Below are 20,931 nucleotides of genomic sequence, written 5' to 3' on the forward strand. Positions count from 1 at the left end.
ATGGGAGGTGCTTGGATCATGGAGGTGGGTCCCTCAGGGCTTGGTGCTGTCCTTGCAATAGTGAGTTCTAGTGACCTCTGGATGTTTAAAAGTGTGTGGCACATCCCCTGTCCCCCCTCCTCCTGCTCTGGCCACGTCTGCTTCCCCTTCCCCTTCTGCCATGATTGGAAGCTTCCTGAGGACTTCCCAAAAGCCAAGCAGATGCTGACGTCATGCTTCCTGTACAGCCTGTGGAACTGTGAGCCAATTAAGCCTCTTTTCTTTTTAAATTACCCAGTCTTAGGTATTTCTTTACAGCAGTGTGAGAATGGCCTAATATAGGGTGGCACTCTCTTGAATTTGGGGGGCTTCCCCTCAATTGTCTGAATGAGAGAGGAGTAGGAGTCGTCCCAGGGCATCCGCAGGTACCAGCACCATTTGTTCCATAAACCCTGGATGCCACCAGTTGCCAGGCCCAGTGCCCCAGCCCAGAAACCACCCATGAGCTTTTGTTTTGTCTTTGCTGAGGGAGGGCTCTCTGAAGTGGCAGTGGTCCACCCACAAATTTTGCTGTTGGGGAGACCAAGACCTAGAGACGTCTTTTTCTTCCTAATTAGCAGGTTAATATCAACATGAAGACAGCTGTATTCGTCCATTCTCACACTGCTATAAAGGCATAACTGGGACTGGAAAATTTATGAAAAGAAGAGAGGTTTAATTGGCTCACAGTGCTGCAGGCTGTACAGGAAGCACGGCTGGGGAGGCCTCAGGAAACTTACAATCATGGCAGAAGGTGAAGGGGAAGCAGGCATGTCTTCTCATGGCCAGGAGGAGAGACAGGAAAGGGGGAAGTGCTATACACTTTCTTTTTCTTTCTTTTTTTTTTTTTTTTTTTTTTTTTTTGAGACAGAGTTTCGCTCTTGTTACCCAGGCTGGAGTGCAATGGCACAATCTCGGCTCACTGCAACCTCCGCCTCCTGGGTTCAGGCAATTCTCCTGCCTCAGCCTCCTGAGTAGCTGGGATTACAGGCACGCGCCACCATGCCCAGCTAATTTTTTGTATTTTAGTAGAGACGGGGTTTCACCATGTTGACCAGGATGGTCTCGATCTCTTGACCTCATGATCCACCCGCCTCGGCCTCCCAAAGTGCTGGGATTACAGGCTTGAGCCACCGTGCCCGGCCTTATACACTTTCAAACAACCAGAATAGGGGGATGGTGCTAAACCACTGGAAACCACCCCCCAGGCCTAGTCACCTCCCACCAGGCCCCACGTCCAACACGGGGGATCACAATTCAACATGAGATTTGGGTGGGGTCACAGGGCCAAACCTTATCACAAACAACCCCAACCTGTCCCCGTTCACACTGTGTTAACTCTGGAAGGTCAAAGCACGGGTCAGTAGAAAAACGAGGCCTCCTGCTCCAGTGCGTGATGCCACCAACCCTGGGAAGCAGCAGGAACCCATCTGCACTTGGAGGAACTGAGTTCTGTCGGAGGAAGTCACCCGAAGGGCCAGGCTCTCCAGTTCCTCGCCAGCTTGGGAAGAGGCGGCAGCAAGGTGGGTGGAGAGCTGGGAAGAGGCAGGGAAGTGGGCAGCAAAGGCTCCCTTGAGGTGTCTGCAGAACACCTGCGTGTTATGGCAGAGAGGGGACGGGCTCACCCTGCATCCCTCGTAAGGCCTTATGGAGCAGCAAGGGCTGCGGCAGGACCTCCAGGCAAAGGGTGTGGCACCAAGATCAGTGAGGGCATGCGGGCAGCAACCAGCTGCATGCATGCCGTGCAGCGCTCTAGCTAAGAGCCAGGGCCTGCAAATTCGTTTTGTCACTGGTGGAGTCCCTACCTAGTCTGTCTGAGCAATTCCCCCGTCCATCACTCCAGGGTGGTGGTAAGGCCTGAGCAGAGAGCCTGGGTAAAGCCGGGCATGTGCCAGGCAGTCCAGGGTGGAGCTCCAGCGAGCATGGTCACTTGTTATCCAAGGCAGTTTGTGGGAGGTCAAAGTGGTTATGTTTGACATTTGCGATCCCTGGGAATTGGATCTAGAGTAGAGCCACAAACGGTGTCCTCAGGCCCCAGAGGGTCTGGCTGCCCGCTGCACGGCAGCTGACAGGCAGACCCAGGAGAGAGTCAGGGCTCCCTAAAGCCCCCAGCGAGCCCTGGGGCACCCCGGCCTTGAGTCTGTGGTCGTAGTCCCCAGTCCAGGGTTCTCGCAGTGCTGCCTCCTCTTCACTGAAGAATGCTCCTAGCTTTGCGCACAAAGTGCAGGCAGCCTGTGCGGTCGCCCTCAGGTCCCAGCCTGCAGCCTCCCAGAGAGGCCTGTGCCCAGCCACATGCCAGGGTGAATCCTGAGAGCCCCAAGGTGGGTTCCCAGACTTCAGTTCTTTGGTGGCTTCTGACTCCCATCTGAGGGCTTGAAGGTGTGGGATTTGGCCAACTGGGAGGGGCAGAGGTGGCGGGGGGCACACACTGGTCTGTGGAGGCCACTGTAATGTGAATTCAGCACGGCCCTTGGGCATCAGATGAGCCATCGGTGGACCCTGGCTCACCACCCCCGCTGGGTGCTCCTGGGCCAGGCCTGTGGCCTCTGAGCCTTGGTGACAGACACCCTGGGATTGCTGGGCCGGACGTAGATCTGCTCTACCCATAGCTCGGTCAGAGCAGGGTACATCCGAGGACCCCAGGAGCTCCTGGAGCGGGGACTGACCTGTCTTCCTGCCCAGTCCCAGGACTCACGTCTTTTTCCTCCCTCTAGGGCCCCCGGCAGGAGGGACAGCACTGCTGGTGGCCACTGTGAGGGCTGGGAGGGACCATGTGGGGATGGCAAAACCACCCTGGGAGGGAGCCTGTATTCAATTCAGGGAGATGAGCAGACACTTTGCCTGCCAGTTCTCCCCTATCCCTGAGAGACAGGAGGGTCCCCATCTCATAGTTAAGAGAGCTAGTGGCTCAGGGTCACAGCTCATGAGGTGGGAGCTCTTCCTATCATCCCTCCTCAGGGACAACATCCCACACAAACTCACACATCAGGGGCTCCTGGCCTCAGCACTGTCAAGGACCAATCTTTCACGTGCTCCTTAGCCTCAAAATGTGGCCTCACTTGGAAGGGGTCACTGTCCCCATCTGTGACGGGGCCAGAGGGGGGGCTCTTCCCCACCCCTGGACTATGATACGAAGTGGCAGACCGTGTGCCTGCCCCCTCACCGCAAGGCCGAGACCCTCACACCACCATCTTCCCTGATAGGCATGGCGGCCAGAGCCCTCGGCCCTGGTGGGTGTACTTGGCTCTGCTGCTGCCTTGGCCCCTGCCCTCTGGCTCAGCCACCACAGGGTGCCAGGGACAGCTGCAGGAGTTGGTTTCCTGTCTCAAAGGGACAGTGACAGTGCGATCTCCCTTCAAGTTGGGATGATGGCGACAGCACTGTTGTCGGCACTTGGATTACCGGCCTCTGCGGGGCTTGACCCGCCAACCCCTGCTGACCCGGGCGGACGGCTCCACTGACCTCGCTGGCCTGGAGCTGCAGACCCAACGAGGGCCTGTAAAGTGCTTGGCTGGCACAGGGGAAGGGCAGGAAGTGAGGGGCAGCCTGCAAAGGTGTGATGTTCCCCTTCGTTCTGGACTTGGTGCTGCAGCTTCTCTGCATTTCTGTTTTTGCTTTTTTGTGTGTCCAGTGTGAAAGGAAAATCAAAACTTGGGACCGTGATTCACTGTGCTAAAAGGAAGAAGTTGAGAATGGAGTCACGCAAGAAGCTGCAATTCCTTATGTTCCTCAGCAGATAGCTAAGAGAAAAGGCAAGACAGGCCAGGCACAGTGGCTCACGCCTGTAATCCCAGCACTTCGAGAGGCCGAAACGGAAGCATTGCTTGAGCCCAGAAGTTCAAGACCAGCCTGGGCAACATGGTGAAACCGTCTCTACAAAAAAATACAAAAATTAGCCAGGTGTGATGGCGCACACCTGTGGTCCCAGCTACTTGGGAGGCTGAGGCCTGCAGTTAGCCACGATCAAGATCACACCACTGCACTTCATCCTGGGTAAGCGTCAGATCCTGTCAAAAAAAAAAAAAAAAAAGCCAGCTATCTCCACAGGCAGCTACTCTACGTTCACCGTACCTTACGTAAAGTGAGGATTTGCTGAGTACGGGCATATAATTGACTACTCCCTTACCTGCGCCTTTTCTCTCCCAACATTCAGTCATGAGACCACACCCTCTCCGTCTCCCTCCCCCAGCCCACTTTTCCCCTTTAAAGACTGAAGCCCTCAAAATCATCTTTGGAGGAAGGCACAGACCTCTCGGGTGTGTCCTTAACCTCAGCAAAATACAATTCTAGGTTGATGGAGATCTGTCTCAGGTACGTCTGGTTTGCACTCTAGCATGTATGCAGATGGACTATTTCATGTTTACAACCAGCTCTTAGGATTAACAGTCCGATTACAATCTCCATTTACATCTAAAGATACCAAGGTGCTCGACTGAGTAACTCGCCCAAGGGTACACAACCAGGGCTCACAGAGCAGGACTCCCTCAAGTGCCCAGACAATACCTAATTGGGGTTTTTTTGAGATGGAGTCTTGCTCTGTTGCCCAGGCTGGAGTGCAGTGGCGCAATCTGAGATCGCTATAACCTCCACCTCCCGGGTTCAAGTGATTCTCCTCCCTCGGCCTCCCTAGTAGCTGGGATTATAGGCGCCCACCTTTATGCCTGGCTATTTTTTTTTTTTTTTTTTTTTTGAGACAGAGTTTCACTCTTGTTGCCCAGGCTGGAGGGCAATGGTGCAATCTTGGTTTACTGAAACCTCCATCTCCCAGGTTCAAGCGATTCTCCTGCCTCAGCCTCCCAAGTAGCTGGGATTATAGGCAACTGCCATTATGTCTGGCTAATTTTTGTATTTTTAGTAGAGACGGGGGTTTCACCATGTTGGCCAGGTTGGTCTCAAACTCCTGACCTCAGGTGATATGCCCACCTTGGCCTCTCAAAGTGCTGGAATTACAGGCATCAGCCACCGCACCCAGCAATAATACATAATTTACAATTAGTGGAATTTTGTGCAATGGAGGTTTCCGCGTTAAATGGACTCTGTAGTCAGTGTCCAAGGTGAATCCGGGCTCCAGCACCCACCAGGTAAGAGACTGCAAGTGCCTAATGCCCCACTGTGCCTCAGTTTCCTCATCTATAAAATGGGGCAGCTGAAGCTCCCTCAAAGGGTGGCTAGTTAACACTCAAGAGTGCTTAGAATGCATGGCAGCCAGTGGGCCCTCAGTATCGGCCGTTAACGATGATTAGCACAGACAATACCAACACCAACCAAACATTAGGGGGCAGCGTCAGTACCAGCTTGACAATTAAGGCAACTGTCCCTGAAAATGAAATTAAACACACAGTGATGTAAGGCTAGAATTGGGCTCTGAAACAGCAGCTAATTTCCCAATCTGTGTTCACAACAGTGCTCAGCTTGTGATGCCATCTGACTGGCTGCTTTTAAGAGGAACCAGGGGCAGGAGCTTCCTTTCTGTTCCTGGACTGCTGGTAGATGCAGGCCTCCTGGGCACTGCCATAGCCACTCATGGCATGTATACCAAACCTGCCAGGGTGGCATCTAGGGTGGCAGTGGCGGCAGCAGCAGCAGTCACATGGGCCAAGGCCAGAGCACTTTAAGTGAAACAGGCAGAGAGGCCTTTACACTCCACTCCAGGGTTGTTCTAAAAACACCCCAGGGTTGTTTATCACACTCCGTGGAGTCTGTGATGTCAGATTTCCTCTTCTGAGACGGGAGGATAGCTTGAGCTCCAGGAGATGGAGGCTGCAGTGAGTCAAGATCACACCACCGCACTCTTTCAAATTAGTGGGAAAGGGCTTTAAAAATGGTATTGGGAGCTGGGTGTGGTGGTGTAATCTCAGCACTTTGGGAGGCCAAGGTGGGTGGATCACCTGAGGTTGGGAGTTCAAGACCAGCCTGACTAACATGGAGAAACCCCGTCACTACTAAAAATACAAAATTAGCCAGGCATGGTGGCACATGCCTGTAATCCCAGCTACTCAGGAGGCTGAGGCAGGAGAATCACTTGAACCTAAGAGGCAGAGGTTAGGATGAGCCAAGATCACACCACTGCACTCCAGCCTGGGCAACAAGAGTGAAATTCCGTCTCAAAAACAAAAGGTATCGGGTGGTGGGCCAGCTGTGGCCTGTGCTATTGCCAGAGGCAGTGGCTCAGTCCTATAATCCCAGCGCTTTGGGAGGCTGAGGCGGGAAGGATGGGTTGAGGCCAAGTATTTGAGAGCAGCCTGGGCAACACAGGCAGACTCTGATCCTACAAAAAGTTTAAAAACGGCTGGGCACGGTGGCTCAAGCCTGTAATCCCAGCACTTTGGGAGGCCGAGGCGGGTGGATCACGAGGTCAAGAGATCGAGACCATCCTGGTCAACATGGTGAAACCCCGCCTCTACTAAAAATACAAAACATTAGCTGGGCGTGGTGGCACGTGCCTGTAATCCCAGCTACTCAGGAGGCTGAGGCAGGAGAATTGCCTGAACCCAGGAGGCGGAGGTTGTGGTGAGCCGAGATCGCGCCATTGCACTCCAGCCTGGGTAACAAGAGCGAAACTCCGTCTCAAAAAAAAAAAAAAAAAAAGTTTAACAATGAACTGGGCGTGGTGGCATGTGCTTCTAGTCTCAGCTATTAGGGAAGTTTGAGGTTACAGTGATCATGCCACTGCACTCCAGCCTGGGGGACAGACGGAGACTGTCTCCAAAAAAGCACTATGCACAGATTTCAAAATTTTCTTGCATGAAAATCAACTTGTACTAACTTGTTATAACATGTCTGGACAAAATCTAGTCTGAGGCGCTAAGAAGAGCACGACAGTGTTTAAAAAGAGCACCTAGCAGAGCGACATGAATTCTGCTAAAAACGGAAGCCAGAACAGACATCAAAGTTACGGTGACGCTTGGGTGGAAGAATGTGAAAATCCATTTCTTACCAAAAAACGTATGGGGACAATGCCCCCGCCCCCCAACCAAAATCACAGGTTTCACAACGGGTAACTTGTTTTAAGAAAGACGAGACAACGGTGAAGATGAGACCTCCTCCTCAATTTGTGAGGTAAAAATTAATCTGATTCATGCCTGAATCAAAGAGGACCAATGATTAACAGCAGAAACAACAGCCAACACCACAGACACCTCAGGTGGTCTTACACGATCTGACTGAAAAATGAATGACGAGGAGCAGACTTGCCACTCAATGGCTGCCAAACCACTGCACCCAGGTCAGCTGGAGACAGGAGCAGAGCTTTCAAGGGAAATTTTAAACAAGAGAAATAAAGATCCTAAAACATACCCTCTGAGAACAGTAACAGGAGATGGAACGCGGCTTTACCAGCACAATCCTGAAGACAAAGCGCCATCACAGCCCTGGCTCCCGAGAGGTGGGATGGGTGCTGTCACAGCAAATGCAGACGGGTCCAAAGCAGAGGTCAGACAACAGTTTCCTGGGATGCTCAAGGCACCGTGTGTGTGTGCTGACTTTCTAGATGACCAAAGAATGGTAACACCTGCTTACTCCAAGTGCTTTGTCAACGTTAGCCAAAGCTGGCAGCACAATGCCCGGGAAAGTCTCCCAGAGTTCTTTCCACCATGGCAGCGCTCCTGCTCCATCAAACGAGGGCAACTTTCCAAGAGTTTCGATTGGAAGTCACGAGGCATCCACCTTACAGTTCTGATTTGGCTCCTGCTGATTTTTCGTTTCCTAATCTTAAAAATCTGCCAAGGGCACCCATTTTTCCTCATTAACAATGTGGAGACTGCACTGACATGGATGCATTTCCAGGACCCTCAGTTCTTCGGGGATAGACTGAATGGTTGGTAGTATGGTATTATGGCTGACAAAAGCATCTTAAACTTGATGGAACTTATGTTGAGATATAAAGTGTATATTTTTTGATTTTTCTTTTAATTCCATTTTCCATGAACTTTTAAAAGTCCCCTCATATATGTTTACAGATGTCCATAGAAACGTTATTCAGATGCTGAATAAACAACCGAAAAGAATTCTCAATGAGGAACCTGTTAAATCTACATAATACAGCTGTAAAAACAATTATGTAGTTTTATGTATAATTACGGATATGAAGACACCTGAGTAGAAACCTGTTTCCGATGTTACAGAAGAACAAGTATAGTACACTCTGATGTCAATTTCTCTGTATAGGCATTCATATATACCATTCAGACGCCTGCAAAGGGCTTTGCACAAATGTTCGCAGTCCATGTCTCAAAGTGACCTAAGTACATGAGTTTTCCTTTTCCCTTATACTTCTTTAAAAACACACTGATTTTTTTTCCCCACAATGAATATCAATCCTATTAACATATATAAATATTTAATTTTTTCCCCAGAAGGAAACGAAATGATTGAGCTTTGTCTACCATCTATGGACAAAGATGCTGTGTTTTGCAGACTCAGGTAGCAGCCCCCATGTGTGCTGGGGGCGAGATGGGGAGGGCCCACTCATTTCTCAGCAGGCCCCAGCCACTGTCTTCATTAGCAACGCTGCACGTTTTCAGCAGTGCCTGCAGGGAGAGCTAAAGGACCTCCATCGAGAACAAATGTAACAGAGCAAACTGGGCAACTGCTCTTCCACTGATGATCATGAGTAAAAGGAAGCCGGAGTTCTTTACAAAAGAATCTTTGCTATGAGAAATAAAAACAACAAACTCTTTTTTAAAATTTTTATTTGGTGTTAACTCCACAAGAAAACAAAACAAAACAAAAAATCAGTTACTCTGGTGTACGTGAAATCAGAACAATACAACCACGGGGAAAAAATCTCAGCCCAGGAATGGAAACTGATACTTCAGTGCTATGGATATGCAATGCGCTTCATACCACAGTGCGTTTCAGCGTTTGCCAACTTTTTAAAGATGCTTTCTTTGTGATCATCCATTCACAAAACTAAAAAAAAACCACACTTTTCATCTTTGTTGCTGGAAGCCTCTGAGCTTCAGCTACTTAATTATGAAAACAAATAAATATACGATTTGTGAACCCCTTTGCTCACTTCGAATCCGTCCCATTCCCCCGTGGAAGGTGCCGTCTCCTCACCCGTGTCTGAGGAGGTCTGCACCTGTGCCACCTGGAGCCCTTTCCTCATCAACAGCAGCTGTCCAAAATCAACTGTGCTCAAGGTGGTGTCTGAAATCTATTTATTTGGTCTTTGCTGCATAAGCAACAATTTCTAGAATAATCCTCACTGTAGTGATATGAGGAATTTGCAACTTTCAATCCTTTTTTACCTTTGCTGTTAAATTTCAGTGCAGATGCTTATCAATTTTTAGGAAGCTCCAGAAGAATGAAAAATACATAAAAACGTATCTGAAGTTCGTAAATAAATAACAGCAACATAAAACCTTACACATGCACACACACACACACACACACATACACACACACACACACACAAACCCACCTTAAAGTGTCAAAAGATTTGTATAAAAATAAACCCTAATGTGGTAAGATCAACCCGGCGGGCACCCCAGGTCTCTCTCAGTGAGGACACGCACAACCTCAGCCACTCCACAGTCTTTGATGGTACTTTCTGTGTTATCAATTAGGAAAAAGCCAACAAAACCTAAATGTTCAAAGCAAATCATAGATTCCACAGCCAGTTCAGCTCCCAGCTAATAAAACGTGTGTTTACTGTCTGCCAAAATTACTGGTGAAGCTGTCTAGACCATATCAGACTTTCCTGCCATTCCTGATGTTCCAGACTTGCTACACTGATTTCACAGATTACGTGGTGGTGGTGGTGTTTGTTTTGCTTTTTGTTTTTCAAATAATGAGTTGGTTAAAAAGGAAAAAAAAGAAAAACAATTTAAACTGTTGAGGTTTTGCAAATATTGCTCCTCCTGGCTTCAGCCTGCTGCACAATGCCGTGAGAGCTGGAGGAGCGGATCATCATGCCCAGACACGACTCAAGATGCACCGGCTCCCTGGCTCACCGACGAGAGCTGGAAGCCAGTCCCATGGAGTGGCAGTCCACTCACAAGATGTGCCAGCTCTCCCAGGCTCACCGAGGACAGCTGGAAGCCAGTCCCATGGAGGACAATCAGCACAGCAACCACACAGGGATGTGGAAAACTCCTGACTCTACCCACCCCAACCCACCACACACAGAACTTGCCCAGAACATTCTCTCAAACACAAAATGAGACTGAAGCTATACTACATCACAGCCAAGGAGCAGCTAGCTGCAGCAGCCCAAGATTTCTCTGGGTGACGAGGTGGCCTTTATTGCATGTCAAATATTCACAATTTCAAGTTTTGGGGGCTTCAATTCAACACAAGTCACCAGAAAATAACAATATGCAACTAAGGTCCTTACTGCATATGTAACACTCACCACAAAGAACCCTGCACGGGACTCTGGTGGAAATGAAACTGCAGTATGAGAACAGTCATACAGGTAAGAGTATGCACCCTTAACCCCACTGTGCCTCACATACGATCCCACACCCCAAATCCTTGGCTTCTTCAGTTAGCAAGAAAGTCACAAGCCATAGTATCTTCCATGATACTTTAGGGGAAAAAAAAAATCCTAAGATAGAAAACACAGTATTTTGTAAGTCTCTAAAAGCACACCCTTGTGGTTCCTATTTCAAATGTACATGAGATTTGACTGAATGGAGACCACAGCTGAGTCACCCATGCTTCCCTTTCGCCTTCAGAAAGGCACTAAGCCACTGCAGGGTAAGAATGGATATCCCAGTTCTTAGAGAACGAAGCCTAAATGCTCCAAAGCTGAAGTCTCTGAAGAGCAGAAGTGGTTGTTGACACTGCAATGCTAATAAGGTCATAGTGATATAACTGCAGTCAGAAGGAAAATTAACTGCAGTTAAGATGCAAAAAGCAGTGATACTTCTAAGACAAGCACATGCACACCCATTCTTGATTTGACAACACAATCTAGTCTATTTCAAATAGCCAAGAATTTAACAGCTGGGAAAAAAAAAATCTTTAACAGGATAGCTGTCCTCAACTCTAAAATAAGCAAGAAGAGAAAGATAATGATTACCGATCTGAATCAGTTAATTGAAGAGGAAACCTAAGTTGTTGTTTTAGATTAACAGGTCTCACAGAAGAGTAATTTTCCATCACATATCATTTTTAAACAGTAATTTGTACTACTTTGCAGGTTTAGAGATGAGTTCGAGAAAAGAGCTCCTCTTCACTAGGGCCCACCCACTCGCCTCCGCCTTCTGAGCCTGTCTCTTCCGAGGTGGCGCTGGCGCTGGAGCACGTCTTTCTGCGGAAGCCATCTGACTTTGCTCCAGAGTTTCTCTCTCCTGTACATCTTGCTTCATAAACAGAAGACACCTAAGATTAAAACAATTTTGAACAGATCAAAAAGATCTTTTTTTTTTTTTGAAAAGGCTGAGATATTCTTTATTTATATGCAGAGAAGAAATATATCATTGGTGTTTTCCTGTAGAGTTACAGAAATGCAGAGTACCACTGTTTGAGAGCAAAACAGCCTCTCCTCTCTGATTCGTTAAGGGTCCAAAATCCTAATTCCACATGTTCAGCCACTTGGACAAAATGTTAGTTATGTTAGGGTAGGAGAAAGAACTCTTTCATTTTCAAAAGTCTCTGAGTACCTGCTACACACCAGGAACTGGGCACAGGCACCCCAGCAGTGGAAGGGCCATGCCGTGCCCGCTGGGGAGAGGAGTGAGCAAACCAACACACTGTGGGTCGTAGTGGCACCGCACAGATGGGCGTGGTTGGGAAGGTGGTTCTTTTGGGAAGAGACCTCCTCAGCTGAGAAGAGAGCCATACAGAGGTGCCAACACTGCTGTGTGGGACTGTGCCCCTACACCAGATGGTCAGCGACTCTGGACGCCAGGACACTAGATGCAGGGGCAGCTCCTCCCCAGTCATAGTCATTACCAAAGCTCACCTCACTCCTGGCATAGTAACTAGCGGCACTCCCACCCTGTTTCCAAATGGCAGCATTGTCCCTGGTTGAGAACCCTGAGGCAGGAGCACAGAAAAGCCACACAGTTGGTAAGGGGAGAGCAGAGGCAGATGAGGTCAAAGGCAGGTAGGGGCAAAAATACAGAGCTGTAGAGCCATGGCAGGGAGTCTGAATCTGTCTCAAATGCAATAGCAAAGCAACATCATGGTGAGGAGTATGGATCCCAGAGCCGGACTGCTGAGGTTCAGAGTTCAGGTCCACACTTAACATGTGGCTCTTTGACCCGAGATGCTTGGTGCTTGATCTTTTTGTGCTTCAGTTTCCTATTCTGCAAAGCAGGCGTGACGACAGCACCTAGCTCACAGGGTAGTTGTGAGGACTAACCAAGAGACTGCTGGTGAGGTCATTCTGTCTGCTGCATGGAGAACCGGCTGGAGAAGGATGGCAGAAGCAGGAAGGAAAATGAAAAGACCATGGCAGCTATTCGGGAGCAGGGACAGTGGTCTGAACAATGGTAATGATGGACGAAGAGAAGTGTGAGGATGTGGCTGGGAGGCGGAATAGGACTGGCAGGCGGACCGTGTGTGGAAGATGAGAGGGGGACTGAGGAACTTCTCGGTTTGGGGTTCGAGGCTGGGAGGATGATGTGAACTATTCACTGAGGAGAGAGCTGGTGGGGGCCTCAAACATCTTCCTCAATGTGTGGAGCCGGACAGGTCACTGAGCAGCGGGATGTGGACAGTGCTACAGGGGACTGAAGACAGTTCTCACAGGACTCGAATGAACACTAATTGTGACAGTTAATACTGGGTGTCAACTTTATCACATGCCCTGTGATTAACGTCAATGAGAAACCACAACAGCCCAATCCAGACAGGACTACAAGTGGCCCAGACCCTTCAGGAATGAAGGTTTGGGTCATTCCACTGGGCGGGGGGACCAAAAAACCAAAACCTGCTGAGGTACCTGCTGAAGGCAAAGGGAATACAGAATGGGTGGGAGAAGGTCATCACCAACACTAGCTATGACCACATGATCAGCTGTAGAAATGAGTACTGTTGTGCTCGCTTCGGCAGCACACATACTAAAATTGGAACGATACAGAGTAGATTAGCATGGCCCCTGCGCAAGGATGACACGCAAATTCGTGAAGCGTTCCATATTTAAAAAAAAAAAAAAAAAAGAAATGAGTAATGTAATTGTCGTATTTTCTCCTCCTTTTGTTAAACATGTTTGTGCATGTATAAACTTATACTAAGAAAAATCTCATTTTATTTTTTTCCTTTATCATGTGACATAAGATTTATTTATTTATTTAAGATGGAGTCTTGCTCTGTTGCCCAGGCTGGAGTGCAGTGGTCCGATCTCAGCTCACTGCAACCTCTGCCTCCCAGGTCTAAGTGATTCTTCTGCCTCAGCCTCCTGAGTAGCTGGGATTACAGGTGTGCAACACCACGCCAGGCTAATTTTTGTATTTTTAATAGTGACGAGGTTTCATCATGTTGGCCAGGCTGGTCTCGAACCCCTGACCTCAGGTAATCTGCCCATCTCAGCCTCCCAAAGTATTGGGATTACAGGCATGAGTCACTGCAGCCGGCTGACACACGATTTATTGACTTCGTATCAGCGTTTAAGTACTGTTCACTTTATGTAATAGTATTTGGGTTGGGGATTGATTTGTTTCAATAATGAAGGATAGTTGTGTTATGTTAGGTATAATTATGACATTATTGTCTTTATTTGATTATGTATATTCTCAGGAGATGTGTATGGATTCAAGTTGACAAGGGGTGGACTTGTGATGGTTAATATTGAGTGTCAGCTTGATTGGGTTGAAGGATGCAAAGCATTGATCCTGGGTGTGTCTGGGAGGGTGTTGCCCAAGGAGATTAACATTTGAATCAGTAGGCTGGTAAAGGCAGACCCACCCTTAATCTGGGTGGGCACAATCTAATCAGCTGCCAGCTCCGCTAGAAAAAGCAGGCAGAGAACGTGAAAAGGTGAGGCGGGCCTAGCCTCGCAGCCTACATCTTTCTCCTGTGCTGGATGGTACCTACCCTCGAACATCGAACTCCAAGTTCTTCAGTTTGGGGACTCAGACTGGCTCTCCTCACTCCCCAGCTTGCAGATGGCCTATTGTGGGACCTTGTGATCCTGTGAGTTAATATTTAATAAGCTCCCCTTTATATATCTATCCTATTAGTTCTGTCCCTCTGCAGAACTCTAATACACTGACAATCCATTCTCAAGAAAAAGAATTTTCCTGAGGTTCATTTGCCTGCCAACCTGCTTAACTGGGGAGGGTCTGAGACTGGACTAAACCAGGCACAAGCCCTGTACCCGCCTCCACACTGCCCACAGGCTTGTGGAAGAGGCAGACATGCAGAAATCCAGCGCAGCTCAAGGCTCTAGCTGCAACAAGAAGAGCTGTACACAGAGTGCAGCGAGGACACGGGAGGGGCGGGGTCGTTCTGTAGAAGCCAGGACAGCGGCAAAAAGCACACTGGAAAGACTGCCTCGTGGTGTACTTTGAAAGACGAAAAGGTTAGGTTTCTCACTTAATAGGTAAACAAAAAAATGAACAGTGCCCACCCCAGGAGCAACAGGGTCAGCTCTGCATTTTTAACAGAATGCCCTCTGGCAGGAGAGTGGAGCCAGGATTGGGGAGAGGGCTGGGGATTCTTCAGGAAGCACTGTCAGTCAACAGTCATGGGGGTTAGGGGGGCTGGTGCAGACCCAAACCAAAGGCCAGAGAAGAGGAAGTCTGCACCCACAGACCTGGCTGGTTCCTGGGAGAGGTGGGTCCACTCAGATGACTCCCAGGTTTTTGACTAGAGTGACAAGTGGAGGTAGTGGCCGTTTTTAAGTTAATAATAAGGAGGAGGACAGTCCACTTACCCTATTAAAATCTAACAGACGTTCTTCATTACTGGGTATTTCTTTAACATCTGGATATTCTTCTATACCATTCTCTCCCTTGGCATTTGTATAACATTCTTAATCATTTTGAATGGAGAAGGGAAAAGAGGGAAAGGGGGAAATTCCATTAAGACACAGTTATGAAACATACATTCTTGTTTCACTTTTCACTAAAAAGTTCCATCAGTTAGGTCTCCCAACCCTTCGGAGATTTTAAGTCGTCACTAAAAGCACAGCCAGGCAGGTGCATAGGAGAAAAAAAATGCTACACTGACAAAAAGTTCTTAGCTTAGTGAGTTAAAAAAGAAATAGGCCGGCGTAACCATACATCCTGTTGTTCTACCATGAGACATTCAGCAGAGAAGCTTATATTCACACCTAGAATGTGACTGGCCATGGGAACACAGGAGAGACCAAGAGGGCCCCTGCTGTCCACAACAAACGAGTGCAGGAGACAGATGGTGCACTGCAGCATGTTCACAGAACAGAGAGCAGAGGAAGTTCAGACAGGAGGAAATGCAATGGAGAAACACCACAGGGGCACGTCCTTGTGTGTTCCTCCTCAACTCAACAACATACTCAACTATGTATGATGCCTATGGAACAGGGAAAAGAAATGGCGCTAGTGATTCCATTAGGCAAATGGCCCACAAAATGGGAAGGAAACCGGGATGAGAAGAAATCAAATAAATCCAATGAGCCCAGTGGTTCTCAACCCTGGCTGCATGTGCTCATCATGCGGGGCGGGGGCGGGGAAGCAGAGGGCTTTAGAGAGGCTTAGACTCCTGCCAGAGATTCCAAATGAACTATCCTGGGCAAGGGCTGGGCACTTTCTGAAAAGCAGAATGGCTCCCAAGCAATTCTAATGCACTGAGAACTGCTGGTCTTTATCCAGAACAGCCTCTTCTTCCCCTTAACTCCATGAGGAATGCGGCAGGGGCAGCGGCACAGTGCGGAGGAGGAGGAACCTGGCCAGGGTTCTGGACTCCAGCTCTGACATTCACAGTGCGTTAAGTCCTTTAACACCCTCGAGCGTCTACTTCCTCAAAACCAGGTCACCTCGCCGATCCCTTGCCATAGTTACCACAAGGTAGTTCGACGAGATGACATGCCCTCCCCTGGCACAAAACCCCAAAGGACAAGGTAGACACAAGTGGCTGCTGTGCCCTTCTACTTTGGCACAGGGTGGCAAGGCTATGCCAAGGGTAAGGCCATCTGGGCCCTGCTGGGCTGCTTACTACAGCTGCATTGGCCACATGGAAGACTCTCCACAACCTTCTGTTCTCTCTGACGGCTCCAAGAACTCCAAGTTACTAGTTGAGGTTCATGAGAATAACCCCAGCTCTGGAATTAGACAGACTTTGGTCAATTCCAGCTTATGCTGTTTACCTGTGATGTAACTTTGGACAAATTACTTAAATTCTTTGAGCCCTAGTTCCTTCATCTCTAAAATGAGAACATCACCATTTTCCCTCCTACACTTCTGTGCAAATTCAAAGAGAAGAAGCCGCAAGCACAGTGCCTGGCACACACATTGCACCCGTGACCGCTGCTGACCAAAGCCATAGGCTTAAAGGTATGGTCACCCTAGGGCAGCTGGGAAGGATGCCATGTGCCCTCTGCCGAGGCTGGGAGAAATCCTTGCTTCATTCCTCCTAAGGAGGCATCTTTTCCTTGGCTGACCTCACCAAGCTCCCACTCACTCCATGGCCCACCCCGTTTGGTCACCACTTAAGACTGGCTAAGGGGCATACAGTGGGGAGGGCAATGGTTTCCTTGACGAGGATATGCTCAGAGACAGGCAGGTCCATCTCCACACCCCACTCTTTCATTTTCTCTTCCTGTTTTAGGAATTCTGTATGTAAAAGGGAGTTTTGTTGTGCCACAGGGCATTTGGAAAAGGTGATGCTGACCTGCTGTTCATAGTTTTTATGATGCTCAAGTTGACCACGACCCTGTTTCAGGCTAGGATGACACACCAGGCACTGTTCTAGCACTTTACCCTACAATGAAGGCATTCCTTTAGCCTCCTTTTATACATACAGACTACGGAGGCACGGAAAGTTTCAATCACCACCACCCAAAGCCTAATAGCTGGGGACAGAGGCCCTGGATTCCAATATGGTTTTGTCTCTCAATCCTGAGCCCTTCACTGCCTGTTTATACTGCTTCCCTGCAGGACTCTCTGTCTTCAGGGCTAAACTTATCCAGACACTTACATTACTTGAGGCTTGAAAGCACTGAAAATCCAGGGGCGAGAGCTGTAGAGACTGCTGTTTGGGACAGCACTCCCGACGTACACAGTCTACAAGGCCCTCTGTGGTCTGGCTCCCTGCTGCCTGTCTGGCCTCATCCCGGCCACACTCCCATGCCATCCTCTCTTAGCCAGTCATGCTGGGGCATACCAAATGCATTCCTGCCCCTGCACAAGCCACTGCTGCCTGGTACCTCTCCCTGCAGGCAGCCCCAGCTGTCACATCACATGGTCTGTGCCCTATTTCCTCAAGTCCCTGTTGAGAAGGCGCCCGATCAGGAGGAGGACAGGGACACGATCTGTTTGCCTACAACAGTGCCCAACACAAAGAAGGTACGCCAAGTGCTGCGTGGACGCACGGAAAAACGCACAGCACGGGCAGCAGGTGGCGGACCGCAAACAGCCTGGGCACTTTTATCACATGGGTGCCTGAACAAGCTGCCCCTCTCCTGAGCCTGTCTCCTTGCCTTACTGTAAAGTGGACAATGCTACTCTTCCTTTCCAGAGATGCTGTGAGCTCCCAGGTCAGCCCCTGGCTCAGAGCAGCACCTGCTTGTGACTAATCATCTGCAACATCAGAAGCATCAGGAGTCCACAGCCACGTCTGCTGAGTGGGTAAGTGACTATCTGTTTTCTTGGCTAACCTCCCGAGACTACATGCCCCAACCCACATAAGCTACAGAAGGACGCTTCATGATGCTACAAGGCAAATATGCAGGGATTTCACTCACAGTGTGAGTTAAAGGTCATTCAAAAGAAATAATTACCAATGTTTATCCACTGAGAGTTTCTCTATATACCACTTCACAGTAAAAAGAAAAGTATTATGTACAAACACCAGTATCTACCAAGAGACTGTACAGATAACCAGGAACCAGGTAAGAGTTGGAACTGGATTCTTTACTAACTAATGGCAGAAAACCGGACTAAGGGTGCCAAGATTGCCCTTTACTAAAGAACCATGAACTCATAGTGTGTTTGAAAATCATCCTATGCCACTGCAAGGAATTGGTTCTTTGCCACTAGGTGGCATCCTCCTCTCCCTTCTAGCTTTTCCTGAGAGGTCCTCTGTGGCACAGCTCTGGTGGCCCCACCTGCATTCCATTAACTGTCTGTGTCTTCCACTTGCCCAGTTTACCAGACTGGACACACATGAAGATAGGTCTGTGCTCCCACTTCCCTGGCATCTATCTTGGTACCAAGTGCAGGCAGCTCAGCTGCTGTAGAGGGCAAAAATTCTGGACCACAAGAGTCACAACCTGGATTCTAGCCCATGCTTAATAGTTAACTGTATGATTTCAGGCAAATTATAGTACTAAGCTTGAGACTCAGCTTCCACATCTGAAAAATCAGGGGGACAACTCATAAGCTTCTTGTGGGTATTACATAAAAGAAAAGCCTGAGAGTACCTTGCAAGTCATAAAGGGTGTCCAGGCATGAGCTAATGCAGCAGCAGGCTTTTAATAAACAAAGATACTAACAGTGAAGACTCAGACTTGCACACTCCTTATGACCCAGCTGAAGCTCTAAGAAGGAGGAAGGCAGGGTCTTGGGAAGCTGTCTGTGACTACAGACCAAAGAAAAGAAAAGGCTCCACTCCTAAAGAGTCAAGCTGGCCAACCTGGCCTTCCATCCCATCAGCCACAGCCTATGCTGCCAGGGAAGGCCAGCGAGGCTTTCCAAGGACAGCACAGGTGGGTGCGGGGCATTGCGGCTGGTGAGAGAAGTCACTTGGCTCCACACTAACTACGAATTAGCTGAGGGGACATGACAAACACGTGAACCCGTAAATATCAACAAGAGATCTGCATAACCCTTTCAGGGCTCTGACAGGAGACTGTTGTTACATAAATGTGGTAGCCAACAGAAACCCAGGAGACCACAATCTGGACAAGCTCAACTTCCTGAGCTAATGCATTCCGGCTGCATCCTTAGTTCCTACTTCTCTCAAAATTTCAAGTCAGGATTTTTTTTTTTTTTTTTTTTTTTTTTTTGAGACAGTTTCCCTCGTTACCCAGGCTGGAGTGCAAAGGCGCGATCTCGGCTCACTGCAACCTCCGCCTCCTGGGTTCAGGCAATTCTCCTGCCTCAGCCTCCTGAGTAGCTGGGATTACAGGCACGCACCACCATGCCCAGCTAACTTTTTGTATTTTTAGTAGAGACGGGGTTTCACCATGTTGGCCAGGATGGTCTCGATTTCTTGACCTCGTGATCCACCCGCCTCGGCCTCCCGAAGTGCTGGGATTACAGGCGTGAGCCACCGTGCCCGGCCTCAAGTCAGGATTTTTTAACAGCTCTGGGTGTCTACCTGGAAGGCTCATAGACTGCTCATTCAAAAACTACCCTAAACTAAAATTTTCCTTACCATATCAGTGCCCACTCCTGTCTCCCGCTCTACCCAGAAACCCAGAACTACTCACAGAAAGTAATTCGACTCCTCTACAAAACCTCTCAGCCCTGTTTCCTTTTCTCTGTCCCCGCTGTTACTGCCTTAGTCCAGGCCTTTAGCCTATGACTCCCCAACTACTGCCAGAGCCTGAAACCCTGGCCAGTGCCCTTCAGTTTTTCAATTTCATTTCCACGCTGTTACTAGAATTGTTCTAAACACCACCTCACCCTGACAACTTCCAACTTGAAATCCTGTGAACGGCGTTCCCGTCCTGTGTGTTCAACACTACCTAACTTGGCCAAGCCCCCAAACCTTCTGACAAGCTCCTTCCCTGTCTGTCTCTCTGGCCTCAGCTATGACCCAGCTGAGCCACAGGGCCCTGTGCTTTCCCCTGGCTGTGACCCAGGAGCAGGCACCTATTTTCACAGGGCAGCCAATCCTTCCTCCTCTGTGACTCAGTGGTGCCTTTCCCTCCATCAGGCTGTGGTCCACTTCTCATTCCTCTCTGTGTCCCCCCGTGCATGACAAAATACTACCCACACAGAAACCTCTTAGTACATGTTCCTTGGACTGATACTCACAGAAAAGGAAAGTATTAATAAATTAGAAATTGGAGTAAATAAATGAACTGAGAGAGGTCTCCTTACCTTCACACTCTGATGCAGGAAAAAGAGGAGAGTACAAGGCTTTTTCCCACCAGGTCTGTTTTTCTTGGTTTCTATTCATTCCTTGTATATCAGTGTTCAATACAGGGAACTGTTTAGATTAAACCAAATATAGAAAAAGTTTATAAACTTTCAGGTTAGAGGAAAAAAATTCAAGCATTATTAACTATGGATTATAAACCCAGGATTTCTAAATTGGTGAGGTTTTTTGTTTTTTCTTTTTGAGATAGGGTCTGGCTCTGTCACCCAGGCTGAAGTGGCATGATCTGGGCTCACTAAAACCTCCACCTCCAGGGCTCAAGTAATCCTCCTACCTCAGCCTTGTGAGTAGCTGGGACTAGAGGCATGCACCACCATGCCCGGCTAATTTTTTGTACTTTTTTGTAGAAACGGTGTTTCACCATGTTGGCCAGGCTGGTCTTAAACTCCAGAGCTCAAGCAATCTGCCCAGCTTGGCCTCCCAAAGTGCTGGGATTACAGGCATGAGCCCGCTCAGCCGACTGGTCAGTTTTTATACTGTTCTGAAAAAGGTACATTTTAAAAGCCAGTGTGTTCGTAGTGTATAAAGCAAGTGTTTCTTAAGATAACACTTATGGTGAAATGCTGTCTCTACTAAAAAAACACAAAAATTAGCTGGGCTTGGTGGTGTGTGCCTGTAGTTCCAGCTACTCAGGAGGCTGAGGCAGGAGAATCACTTGAACCTGGGAGGCAGAGTTTGCAGTAAGCCGAGATTGTGCCACTGCATTCCAGCCTG

General features: G+C 48.7%; 1 protein-coding gene and 1 non-coding gene across 6 annotated transcripts in view; one reads left to right on the forward strand and one right to left on the reverse strand.

Moving 5' to 3' along the window:
* Positions 1 to 8,691: 8,691 nt before the first annotated feature.
* KIAA0232 (KIAA0232 ortholog) overlaps positions 8,692 to 20,931 on the reverse strand; it is a 91,381-nt gene continuing 79,141 nt past the window's right edge. For 4 of the 5 annotated variants that reach the window (XM_074395862.1, XM_039468234.2, XM_074395863.1 and 1 more), the window contains 3 exons: positions 20,160 to 20,268; positions 14,849 to 14,946; positions 8,692 to 11,349 (listed from right to left, as the gene is read on the reverse strand). In XM_074395862.1, coding sequence (XP_074251963.1) covers positions 11,170 to 11,349; positions 14,849 to 14,946; positions 20,160 to 20,268 — 387 coding nt within the window. In that variant the 3' untranslated portion in view covers positions 8,692 to 11,169. The remainder of the gene's footprint in view (positions 11,350 to 14,848; positions 14,947 to 20,159; positions 20,269 to 20,931) is intronic. The other variant, XM_074395864.1, reaches the window with a different exon arrangement.
* LOC120363721 (U6 spliceosomal RNA) lies at positions 13,011 to 13,117 on the forward strand. The gene has a single exon (XR_005579174.1). It is a non-coding gene; the product is annotated as a U6 spliceosomal RNA (small nuclear RNA).

The sequence above is a fragment of the Saimiri boliviensis genome, chromosome 3, assembly GCF_048565385.1.
Source record: "Saimiri boliviensis isolate mSaiBol1 chromosome 3, mSaiBol1.pri, whole genome shotgun sequence".
In the NCBI taxonomy this organism is placed as follows: domain Eukaryota; kingdom Metazoa; phylum Chordata; class Mammalia; order Primates; family Cebidae; genus Saimiri; species Saimiri boliviensis.